This window comes from Notolepis coatsorum, assembly GCF_963971535.1.
Source record: "Notolepis coatsorum genome assembly, contig: SUPER_13_unloc_1, whole genome shotgun sequence".
In the NCBI taxonomy this organism is placed as follows: Eukaryota; Metazoa; Chordata; class Actinopteri; order Aulopiformes; family Paralepididae; genus Notolepis; species Notolepis coatsorum.
The window spans coordinates 1062622-1075466 of NW_028174869.1; the positions used below are offsets into that span (position 1 = coordinate 1062622).

Sequence of the window (12845 nt, forward strand, 5' to 3'; positions counted from 1 at the left end):
TTCAAGGTCCTCCTCCTTATATACAAAGCACTAAATGGAACAGCACCGAGCTACAGTTCTCTAGTCAAATATGTGCCTCTTAGAACATTACGATCATCTACTGCTGGTCTGTTGAAGGTTCCCAACCAAAATCAGGGAAGCAGCCGTCGCTAACGATGCACCAAAGCTATGGAACACGCTACCTATGGACATTAGGGAGGCTAGATCTCTTAATATTTTATAAAATAACGTACCTCTTCACCTTAGCCTTTTAATACCTTTTAACATGCTTTTCACTGCTGCTTGGACTCATTGCATCCAGACTGTGATAGCTGTACTGTAGATGAGACCAATTTTATTTGCACTACTTCACTATTGCATTATTTTACTGTCTATTCTATTTTACTAACTATTTTATTGCACCGATTCTATTTTTACTAACTATTGCACTATTTTACTGTATATTCTATTTGACCCTGTCTAACTATTTTACTCTTACTCCGGCTGCTTTTGTATATAAGAATTTGTTCTTAATTGCTTGCCTGGATAGATAAAGGTTAAAGACCAACTTGCAGGCTAAACCCTACTCTGCAATTATGGGTAGTTTGCATCATTGGTATCTAATTTAATATTTTTTTTTCCATTTGACGCCGGAAATGCCACTCAGAAAGGGTTAAAAAGGTCCACGCACGAATAACATGCACGGAGCGAGTCAAAAAGCGTATCAGACGCGAGCACGGCCGTGACGTCACTTCAGGCAACTTATGCCTAAAGGCCTCTGCATGCTACAGAAACTGCGAAGCAACATCGACAAAGCAGCGGTGTTGCAGACACTCTGCCTTTATGCTTCTGCAACGTCGACGCGCAGCAACATTGTACCCCGGATGTAGCTAGGTCCCCTAGATAGATGACGCTTCCCTTCTCAACCAACCCATTGATAACAAGCGGAAAAAGAAGCATCATTTTTACTTCCGGGCGGGGGATTCCAAAATAAAAGAGCGACGTCTAAAAGCACCGTAAATACGTTTATTTTGTACATTATCTAACGTTAACACGAACCTAAACTAACTTTAGATTCGTTTTGATTTGATTTTGATTTGAAATCTTTATTTCGAACATGCAATGAATACAAACAAACAATAACAAAAGCAAAACACAACTCAATCTACATGTTCGAAAAGGAGTAGGAAGAAGTATCTTATTTAATCCTACCCCTTTTCCACTACTCAAATGAGTGTACTATTTAAAAACATAAAAAAGAAAAAAATATATATATATGCAAAACAAAAAGAAAAAACGATATATGTAAAACATGAAAGAAATCAAATAAAACTGTAAACACCCGTGAATATCAAGTCCCTTCCTCATCCCTGTACCTCGTGAACATCATTTCCTTATACATCAGTTTGAATTGTCTCATGTTTGGACATTGCTTTAGCACCACATTCAGACTGTTCCACAGTTTCACTCCACACATCGAGACGCAGTGTCTTCTCATGGTAGTGCGTAGTTAGTGTTAACGTTAGATAATGTACAAAATAAACGTATTTACGGTGCTTTTAGACGTCGCTCCTTTATTTTGAAACCCCCCGCCCGGAAGTACAAATACTGCTTCTTTTTCCGCTTGTTATCAATGGGTTGGTTGAGAAGGGAAGCGTCATCTATCTAGGGGACCTAGCTACATCTATCTAGGGGACCTAGCTACATCTATCTAGGGGACCTAGCTACATCTATCTAGGGGACCTAGCTACATCTATCTAGGGGACCTAGCTACATCTATCTAGGGGACCTAGCTACATCTATCTAGGGGACCTAGCTACATCTATCTAGGGGACCTAGCTACATCTATCTAGGGGACCTAGCTACATCTATCTAGGGGACCTAGCTACATCTATCTAGGGGACCTAGCTACATCTATCTAGGGGACCTAGCTACATCTATCTAGGGGACCTAGCTACATCTATCTAGGGGACCTAGCTACATCTATCTAGGGGACCTAGCTACATCTATCTAGGGGACCTAGCTACATCTATCTAGGGGACCTAGCTACATCTATCTAGGGGACCTAGCTACATCTATCTAGGGGACCTAGCTACATCTATCTAGGGGACCTAGCTACATCTATCTAGGGGACCTAGCTACATCTATCTAGGGGACCTAGCTACATCCGGGGGTACAATGTTGCACAGGCTGCGCGTCCACGTTGCAGAAGCATAAAGGCAGAGTGTCTGCAACACCGTTGCTTCGCAGTTTCTGTAGCATGTAGAGTCCTTTAGTGTCTGAAGGAGAGGAGCGACGTGTTAGAGGGGGTCAGGGGTCAGGGTGAGAGGAGGAGAGGGGGTCAGGGGTCAGGGGTCAGAGGAGGAGGAGAGGGGGTCAGGGTTAGAGGAGGAGGAGAGGGGGTCAGGGGTCAGGGTGAGAGGAGGAGGAGAGGGGGTCAGGGTTAGAGGAGGAGGAGAGGGGGTCAGGGGTCAGGGTTAGAGGAGGAGGAGAGGGGGTCAGGGGTCAGGGTTAGAGGAGGAGGAGAGGGGGTCAGGGGTCAGGGTCAGAGGAGGAGGAGAGGGGGAGGAGGAGAGGGGGTCAGGGGTCAGGGTGAGAGGAGGAGGAGAGGGGGTCAGGGTTAGAGGAGGAGGAGAGGGGGTCAGGGGTCAGGGTCAGAGGAGGAGGAGAGGGGGTCAGGGGTCAGGGTCAGAGGAGGAGAGGGGGTCAGGGGTCAGGGTGAGAGGAGGAGAGGGGGTCAGGGTTAGAGGAGGAGGAGAGGGGGTCAGGGGTCAGGGTGAGAGGAGGAGGAGAGGGGGTCAGGGGTCAGGGTGAGAGGAGGAGGAGAGGGGGTCAGGGGTCAGGGTGAGAGGAGGAGGAGAGGGGGTCAGGGGTCAGGGTGAGAGGAGGAGAGGGGGTCAGGGGTCAGAGGAGGAGGAGAGGGGGTCAGGGTGAGAGGAGGAGGAGAGGGGGTCAGGGGTCAGGGTTAGAGGAGGAGGAGAGGGGGTCAGGGGTCAGGGTGAGAGGAGGAGAGGGGAGGGGTCAGGGGTCAGGGTGAGAGGAGGAGGAGAGGGGGTCAGGGGTCAGGGTCAGAGGAGGAGAGGGGGTCAGGGGTCAGGGTTAGAGGAGGAGGAGAGGGGGTCAGGGGTCAGGGTTAGAGGAGGAGGAGAGGGGGTCAGGGGTCAGGGTGAGAGGAGGAGGAGAGGGGGTCAGGGGTCAGGGTTAGAGGAGGAGGAGAGGGGGGTCAGGGGTCAGGGTGTGAGGAGGAGGAGGAGAGGGGGTCAGGGGTCAGGGTTAGAGGAGGAGGAGAGGGGGTCAGGGGTCAGGGTTAGAGGAGGAGGAGAGGGGGTCAGGGGTCAGAGGAGGAGGAGGAGAGGGGGTCAGGGTGAGAGGAGGAGGAGAGGGGGTCAGGGGTCAGGGGTCAGGGTCAGGTTGCTTCCTCACCTTGCAGTTTTCTCTTATCGGCCATGACTGACGACTAGGATCATGTCTTCATGCCTTCTCTCACTGCAGACGGGAAAAGAACAACAGACACATAACTTAGAGCGACGGTGACAAATTATTAACTCATTTCCTTCTCCGGTGGATAATATCTCCACTCAGATATATCTTTCAGTCCAGGAGTAACGCCCGGGTGGCGCGGCCGCCGCAGCCTCCACCGTCACACTTCATCCACGACGTCGTGTCATTTAACAAAGCAGCCGACTTTAGCTACGTTGAGTTAAAGTGACAACATGTCTGTTTTTTTGTTTTAGATATTTTATTTTATTTTTTGCATTTTATTGCTTTATTGGACGGAGCCGGCAGAGAGAGGATGTGGGGAGGAGGACGCGCTGCGGTGGTCGAACCCGGGACCCCCCCCCCCCCCCCCCGCCCCACATAAGATCTGCCCAGAGCCTGGAGGTTTTTTAAATCACTGCTCTCCTCCCACCTCTCCCCCCCCCCCCCTCTTGGACCAGAGCTATAGCCCAGCAGCATCTATACAACATGACGTCTCTCCTCTCTCTCTCTCTCTCTCTCTACACAGCTCTCCTCTCTCTCTCTCTACACAGCTATCCTCTCTCTCCTCTCTCTCTCTACACAGCTCTCCTCTCTCTCCTCTCTCTCTCTCTCTCTCCTCTCTCTCTCTCTCTACACAGCTCTCCTCTCTCTCTCTCTACACAGCTCTCCTCTCTCTCTCTCTACACAGCTCTCCTCTCTCTCTCTCTCTCTCCTCTCTACACAGCTCTCCTCTCTCTCTCTCTACACAGCTCTCCTCTCTCTCTCTCTCTACACAGCTCTCCTCTCTCTCTCTCTCTCCTCTCTACACAGCTCTCCTCTCTCTCTCTCTACACAGCTCTCCTCTCTCTCCTCTCTCTCTCTACACAGCTCTCTCTCTCTCTCCTCTCTCTCTCTCTCTCTCTCTCCTCTCTCTCTCTACACAGCTCTCCTCTCTCTCTCTCTCCACAGCTCTCCTCTCTCTCTCTACACAGCTCTCCTCTCTCTCTCTCTACACAGCTCTCCTCTCTCTCTCTCTACAAAGCTCTCCTCTCTCTCCTCTCTCTCTCTCTCTCTCTACACAGCTCTCCTCTCTCTCTCTCTACACAGCTCTCCTCTCTCTCTCTCTACACAGCTCTCCTCTCTCTCTCTCTACACAGCTCTCCTCTCTCTCCTCTCTCTCTCTCTCTACACAGCTCTCCTCTCTCTCTCTCTACACAGCTCTCCTCTCTCTCTCTCTACACAGCTCTCCTCTCTCTCTCTACACAGCTCTCCTCTCTCTCTCTCTCTCTCTCTCTCTCTACACAGCTCTCCTCTCTCTCTCTACACAGCTCTCCTCTCTCTCTCTACACAGCTCTCCTCTCTCTCTCTACACAGCTCTCCTCTCTCTCTCTCTCTCTCTACACAGCTCTCCTCTCTCTCTCTCTACACAGCTCTCCTCTCTCTCTCTCTACACAGCTCTCCTCTCTCTCTCTACACAGCTCTCCTCTCTCTCTCTCTACACAGCTCTCCTCTCTCTCTCTACACAGCTCTCCTCTCTCTCTCTCTACACAGCTCTCCTCTCTCTCTCTACACAGCTCTCCTCTCTCTCTCTACACAGCTCTCCTCTCTCTCCACTAGGGATGTGCATCTCCTCACTGAGGCCGATGCGATGTGCATCTCGATACGGTGCCAACGATACGATACATTAACGATACATTTGAAGCACCGGGCGATGCGAGGCGATATGATTCACCCCCTGTTGAGATACGATACGATTCGATACGATTTGATTCAACATAATGCGATTCGGGGCGATACGATGCGATTCAACACGATGCAAAATAATAATAATAATAAATAATATAATTTTATGGTATGACAGAGGATTTGGTTGTATTCCTTATATGCAGCTTATATTATTATTAGGGATGCACCGATATGAAAATTGGCCGCCGATACCGATACCGATTGTTCAACTAACACTATCGGCCGATACCGATACCGATACCGATATTTGTATATTTGTATATAAGTATTTGTAAAAAAAAAAAAAAAAAAAAAAAAAAAAAAATTTTTAATGAAACTACTGTATATTTGTATGTGTATGTTTGTATTTGTAGGCCTCTTTACTTACTTAAAAAAAGGAAACATCAAGAAATATGTTTATGGTATCACTATCTCTCTCCCAGTATCGTCTTGCGGCCTGCAGAGGGATACTATTTTCTCAACCAGAGCTTTCAACCAATGCAATGGAACCATTCTTGCGGCCTGCAGCAGGATACTATTCTCTCAACCAGAGCTTTCAACCAATGCAATGGAACCATTTTGATTGACAGTCGATTCGGCCAATTACGCCACACCGGTGACCGCTAGCACCCACCTCCTGCTGTCCTTACCACCTATCGGCAAGCGTTTATAAATTTTTCTACTTCCGGGCATGTTCTGTTTGCGAGAGCAGAACACACTTAACGTAGCTACCGGCGCTCCACGCATGACCAAATGAGACATAATGATTTTACTGCAACAAATGTTATAATAAAACAAAGCCTTTCTATACATTTGTCTGGTTGAAAACTTTATTAACAGATTGCAGAATGTGTAGTTGGGTACGGAATGAGCAACGGAATGGAACCGAGCTATGAACGTACTAACGGAGTAATGCCTTGTTTACTGCTATCTTCGGGTAAATAATATGCTTGTTATTGAACGTGTAACACTTCATTTTAACAGCAGATACTTTCTTAAATGCCATCTTCCCGAGAGAGGGTGTTGACGGGGAGTTGTTATTAATAGCATTGAACAGCTAACCGAAAGCTAGCGTTAACTATTGTTAAAGGTTTAGCCATAACGTTACCTTGGCTAAAGTTGCGGCTATTCATAATGCAGCAATAATGACTGCAGACCTGCAAGCAAAGTACAGCAAGTTGACAAAGGAGTATTCCAACGCAAATCACATTTTCACCAGTAACGTTAGTCTTGCATCTAATAGCTAATAACGTAGCTACGTTAGCTGCCCGGCCCGCCGACCGGCGCTCCACGCATGACCAAATGAGACATAATGATTTTACTGCAACAAATGTTATAATAAAACAAAGCCTTTCTATACATTTGTCTGGTTGAAAACTTTATTAACAGATTGCAGAATGTGTAGTTGGGTACGGAATGAGCAACGGAATGGAACCGAGCTAATGAACGGACTCGGAGTAATGCCTTGCTGCTATGGGTAATAATAATATGCTGATGTTATTGTCCGTGTAACACTAACTATATAACGCTAATGCCACAAAACGAATGCCTTGTTAATCATAAATAGTTACTTTGATGCAGTAGATTGTGTGTGTGTGGGGGGGACGGCGGGCGTTGTGCAGGTAGATCGCGCGAGTGAACTTTTTTTTTTGCCTTTTGACGCTACACAAATTGATGGGTATTTATCGGCGACTGCTATCGGCACATTTGAGCTTATCGGCCGATAGGCCGATAGCAGTCAACAAGGCACTTATCGGCCGATACCGATACCCGACCGATATATCGGTGCACCCCTAATTATTATTAAAAATAAAAGAATCTACTGTAAGACAATTTATATAAAAACTCTTGGGTGCCTAAGAAGACTTTTGCATAAACTGTCTTTTCTATCCACTTTAGCTAAAAACACACGAGAGAGAGAGAGGAGAGAGAGAGAGAGAGAGAGAGAGAGAGAGAGCCCCTCCCCGTCTGAGCGGCCGTCGACAGTTGATGATGTCACACACTAGACTAGGTCACTAGGATGCGTCAGATACTTTCCGACCGTAGCATTATTGTCAACAACACGGAGCTGGATGGATTGCATGAAGCGATCTAATTAAGAAATGAATAACCAATAAATGTGAAGTTATCTTTGAACCCCTGTTGTCAAGCGTCTTCAATATACCCCCCCCTCCTCACTAATGTTACTGGTGTTGCAGAGTCACTTTAGTTAGTTTAGCGTTAGCTGAACGGCTAACTGGCGTTAGCATGTTGGGCAATTCTATTCATGTCTCCTCGACTTCCACTGTTTGTTGATAACTGTGACGCGGCTCTCGCCTTATATGTAGTAGCAAAGCAATAGTATCTGCTGTGTGTGTGTGCAGTCACAGTGCACTGCTGACAAGTGGATGAGAGGAAATTATATCAATGCATCGGTTTTGACCGGTGCAAAGACGCTACAACAAGATGCATCGCGAGTTCAGCTTGACATTTTGCCGACGCGGACTTATTCCACCGGTGCACTTGCATCGTCAACGTGTATGCCGGCGCACCGATGCAAATCGATGAATCGTCACATCACTACTCTCCACTCTCTCTCTACACAGCTCTCCTCTCTCTCCTCTCTCTCTCTACACAGCTCTCCTCTCTCTCCTCTCTCTCCTCTCTCTCTCTCCTCTCTCTCTCTCTCCTCTCTCTCCTCTCTCTCTCTCTCTACACAGCTCTCCTCTCTCTCCTCTCTCCTCTCTCTCCTCTCTCTCTCTCCTCTCTCTCTCTCTCCTCTCTCTCCTCTCTCTACACAGCTCTCCTCTCTCTCCTCTCTCTCCTCTCTCTCTCTCTCCTCTCTCTCTCTCTCCTCTCTCTCCTCTCTCTCTCTCCTCTCTCTCTCTCTCTACAGCTCAGCGGCACGTTATTTGCTCCAGCATCACTTTTTGCAACAATGTAACCCGTGGACACAGGGGTCAGGGGTCAGAGGTCCCGTCACCTCGACCAGGTTGCGTGTTGGACTCGGTGCATGATGTTGTGAACCGACACTTTTAAGCCTCAATTAGCACTATTACTCAGTACCAGGGTTTCCGTTTGTTGCCGGCCTCAGTGTCCGGTAGATTTCAATCTACCGGTCAAATGAGAGAAATTACGGTCAGAGTTTATTGAGCTTAAAAACAATTGATAGGCAAAAGAATGACAACAAAACAAAAGAATGACATCATCAAGGCATGTAGATTTATAATATTTTTACTTAAAACTAGGGTACTTTTGCGTATAGTCATTATATTCCAAATAAAATAAGTCCCGAGACTCGTGCTGCTGCCGACTTTAAATCAAATAGGTGTCTGTGGGCAGTCGCCCGACATTAATAAACAACAGTCTGTTATAATCACATTTTTATGAGCTAACGAATTCCGTTATATTGGACATTTGTATTAATTATATCAAGCGAAGAACTGAGAAATTTGGCAGAGAGAGACGGCAACATTATCGTGGTTTGCGTGACGACTCTCTCTCTCTCCACCTCCCAACGACTTATTTGCGAGAGTATGTCGATGCAGAGCAGCAGATTCAGCTGTTATTGGCTCTTTTCTGGGGACCGCACAACAGCGCCCCCCACCCAACATTGAATTGAAAATGGCTGAATTGGAGTACTGCTGGAGTACTGCACTGTGCTGCTGCTGCTCCGGCTCTGCAGCTTCACAAAAGTTCGCACACCCAGCACTAAGCTCTCGCTGACAACGTCGTTGTCATTATTAGAAGCAACGATGAAACAAATGTAATGATTGTTTCGTTCATCGCATAGGCTATTTAATTTGAGCCTATTTTAATACAATTCAAATAATCAAATTGTGCTTAGACTCAGGGAATTATTTTCACCGGACATTAAGACCGGAGAGATTAAATATGTCGGACTTCAACAGATTTTGCCGGTCAAATACCGGTAATTACCGGCTAACGGAAACGCTGCTCAGTACTAGTACTAATTTATATATTTTAAACCCAGTTTGTTCAACTGTAGGCCTACATTGTGTAAGGGATAATAATGTATAGCTACGAGGTCATTGTCGCAAAATAATTGACCGACACGGAGTTTAAAATACCGAGCCGCCTCGACGAGGTGTTTTAAACGTCAGTAAAGGTCAATTATTTTGCGATGATGACCGAGTATAGCTATTAAGGCTGAGCCCGAATCCTGTTTTTAGGGTTCGAACGTTCGCCAGGGTTTATCGAACGAACGTTCGAACGTTCGTTTTTTGTAAATTTTTTAATAATTTTTTTTTTATAAAAAAATCTTTTTTATATAATTTTTTTTTTTTTGTATTATAGATCCTACGGAGGGCGGCATTGCATAATCTATTGGTGAAAAAACATGTTGTTTACAGTGGTGGCTGTTCATGTAAACATGTAATTAAACAAAGCACTCAGAAGAAAATAAACAAGCTGCTGAGTAGTACTGCATAAAGTTCCTACTTATGATAAACAATAGCCCTTGCACACCGCAGTCACGTAAGGGGCTAGATAAACAAATGCATTCGTTTTGTGGCATTGACGTTATATAGTTAGTGTTACACGTTCAATAACAGGTATTCACTCTTGGTCGACGGGAAGGAGAGGCGCGCGCCTCGGCTCCTTCCACCGTCTACCTCGGAACGGGGGACGACAGAGAGACACCGGCGGGGTGCCGCCGGGCTCCCAACACGCCTGCCGCCCGTCCGCCCTCGGCCAGAGTTGTTTACAACGCAACCACCTCCCGCCGGTATTCATTAATGATCCTTCCTCAGCGGGGAGCTACGGAGTCTGTTCACTCTGTTGTGCTTCTCGGTCTCGCAAGCAGATAAATGTATTGCCGGAAGTAAAAAAAATAATTAAACGCTTGCCGATTGGTGGTAACAGCAGAGGCGGGTGCAAGCGGTGTGACGTAATTGGCAGAATCGCCTGTCAATCAAAATGGTTCTATTGCATTGGTTGAGACAATAGTATCCAGCTACAGCCCGGCAGAGACCACACTGGTTGAGCCGAGCGCACTCGGGGGACGCGCCGCTTCACATCGCCTCAACGTCGCGCGCCTGCCTTTTTTTTTTCACCGAACGTTCAAACCTATTAATTAAAGTCCGAATGTCAACGTAACGAACGAACGTTCGAACGTTCGAACGTTCGGGCTCAGCCTTAATAGCTATACATTATCCCGCTTATTACATGGCTAACTTACTAATTCATTTGACAAATCGCAGTTGTTCTGTGGCTCTGTCAGCCCAAATAAAGTGATTATTATTATCGCGGGCAGCCCGGCAGGTGTGTCTGATTTAGAGCCATATGAAATCCGCGTTCACGGAATCGCGGACGGAATCGCGGAATTAACCAATAAAAATGGAATCAACTGCAAAACGTGGAATATTGCAGAATTTGGCCTAATCTGGACTGAAATTTCGTTTTTGGGTGGAACGTTTGGTGCACACGCGACCGGGGAGGCGGGGACTCTACAGCGTGTTACACACAACTAGAGATGTTCCGATACCATTTTTTCCTTTCCGATCCGATTCCGATACCTAAGCTTTGGGTATCGGCCGATACCGATACTTATCCGATACCAGTGCATACATTAAAAAAATAAAAAAAATATTATATAAATTATAAAACGTTTTTTTTTTTAATACAGCTACTGTTTTATATATACTGTTTTTTAGTAATAACTATAAAGTAATGGTATTTATTCAACAACAGGTGATTGTATAGATTAGTATTAGTATCAGTAATTGAAAACTATCTCAATGAGTTCACCCACGGAAAGGTTGTTGGCACATTAGTTCCACACGGACATTATTCGTTGCTGCACTTGCTTCCACAAGAAGGCTCCGTTTAGTACCAGAGGCTCTGTTGTTGTGATTTTTGCACAATAAATATTCAACATTCTCTTTTGAGACTCCGCCTCAGACTCTTATCATTTGGCACTAAAAGCTAAACATTGTCGCCGATATGGCTGTCCGCAACATGTCATTAATTGTGTACGCGACGTGCAATTGTGCAATGACGGCGTTACCGTGAGCTAGGTTAGCTAGCATGAGCTACCGGTATATGGAAAGACTGTAACGTTACTGCCGGTGACATTGTGATTTAACTTGGAATACTCCTTTGCCAACTTGCTGTACTTTGCTTGCAGATCTGCAGTCATTATTGCTGGATTATTAATAGCCCCAACTTTAGCCAAGGTAACGTCAAAGCTAGCTTTCGGTTAGCTGTTCAATGCTAATAACACCAGCCACCAAGCGAACTCATCAGAGCTCCCCGTCAACAGCGCTGTCGGGACAATGGCATTTTAAGAAAGTATCTGCTCTGCTGTTAATGGCAATTGACACTTTAATTCACGGTCGATTAAGCACATGTTTGTTTTATAATGCTCACCCAGCGAAGTATGAGTATATAAAGTATCTACAGAGCCCAACGTCCGCAGTGTTGTTGATAAATTACGTCATATGGTATCGGAGCGCAACATTAGAGGGTACTCGCCGATACCGATACCAGCATTTTAGGCAGTATCGGCGGCATTTCCGATACTGGTATCGGTATCGGAACAACTCTACACACAACACAGCGGTGCTCAAGCGTCTGGCTGCTTCAGTGTTAACATCGTCAAGAAGCTAAAAAAAATCCACAATAAGCCCTCAATTCAGAGCAGAACAGTATCCTAATGACTTTTATGCCTCCGGTGATAAGGTGTTTTGCTAATTCTGTCAACGTTCCGTGGACTGGACCCACAAAAACACTTGCGACACTATTGTGATCAGGGAGCGAAATTAACTTTTTGACTCACCGGCCAGTGGCGGGTAGATGGGAAGAGTCTACCCGCCAAGCATATTTCTTACCTGCCAAAATTTTTTGATTAAAAAAAAATATATATATATATATTTTATATAAAAAAAAATTTAAATAAAATATATATTATATAATCATACTTGTAGTTGTATTATCTGCGAGACATCGCCACCACGCAATAAGTCAAAATGCTTGCTATCTGCAAACAGCTCCACTGTCTGTGTGTATACTTGAGTAGCCTCCAGCTCCAGCAAGGATTCTCCGGCCCTGCAGCTAGACCCTATATTCAGCTAGACCCTACATTCAGCATGCAAGGATTCTCCGGCGATGCAGCTGGACCCTATTTATAACGTTACAGTTCTTTTGTCAAATCACATTCAACATGCTGCCCTCAGCTAGAATACGCATTCAATCAATGTTATAAGACATTGATATCAGGAGCTATCTGTAGCTACTGCTAGCCCGGTAGATAACGTTAAGACAATTTAGTTTACTGGGACAGATGGATCTAACGTGAGCTAGCTAAGCTAGCTAACGAGGGAACGGAGGTATTATGCACTCGAGTCGACTATTGCTGGAGCATTTGTTGATATCAGCAGCTATCAGTAGCTAGCCAGCTAGATACCGTTAGACAATGCCTCGTCATGTATTAAACTAAAAGTGAATAGTTGACTGGGTCATTGTTTAAACAGTAACGGTAGCTCATGGAGGTCCGATATAGACTAGAGCAGACTGCCCGCATATCGCAATGGTGGCGTTTCAGGAAGTAAACAAGCCAAATGAGAGCTTCCGATTGGTCATTTGCTTTCTTTCTCATGAAACCAGTCACGTCACTCTACTGTGATTGGACCGTTGACTTGAGTGCAATGTGGGACTTGTAGTTTTTTAACGATCTCGCGGCG

General features: G+C 45.9%; 1 protein-coding gene across 1 annotated transcript in view; it reads right to left on the bottom strand.

The window, feature by feature from the left end:
• The window catches only part of LOC311239736 (uncharacterized protein), a gene marked incomplete at its 3' end in the record, with an annotated part of 95758 nt that overhangs the window by 77798 nt on the left and 5115 nt on the right, over nt 1-12845 (bottom strand). Inside the window, exon 2 of the mRNA XM_084338432.1 lies at nt 3403-3465. Coding sequence (XP_084194558.1) covers nt 3403-3427 — 25 coding nt within the window. The 5' untranslated portion in view covers nt 3428-3465. The remainder of the gene's footprint in view (nt 1-3402; nt 3466-12845) is intronic.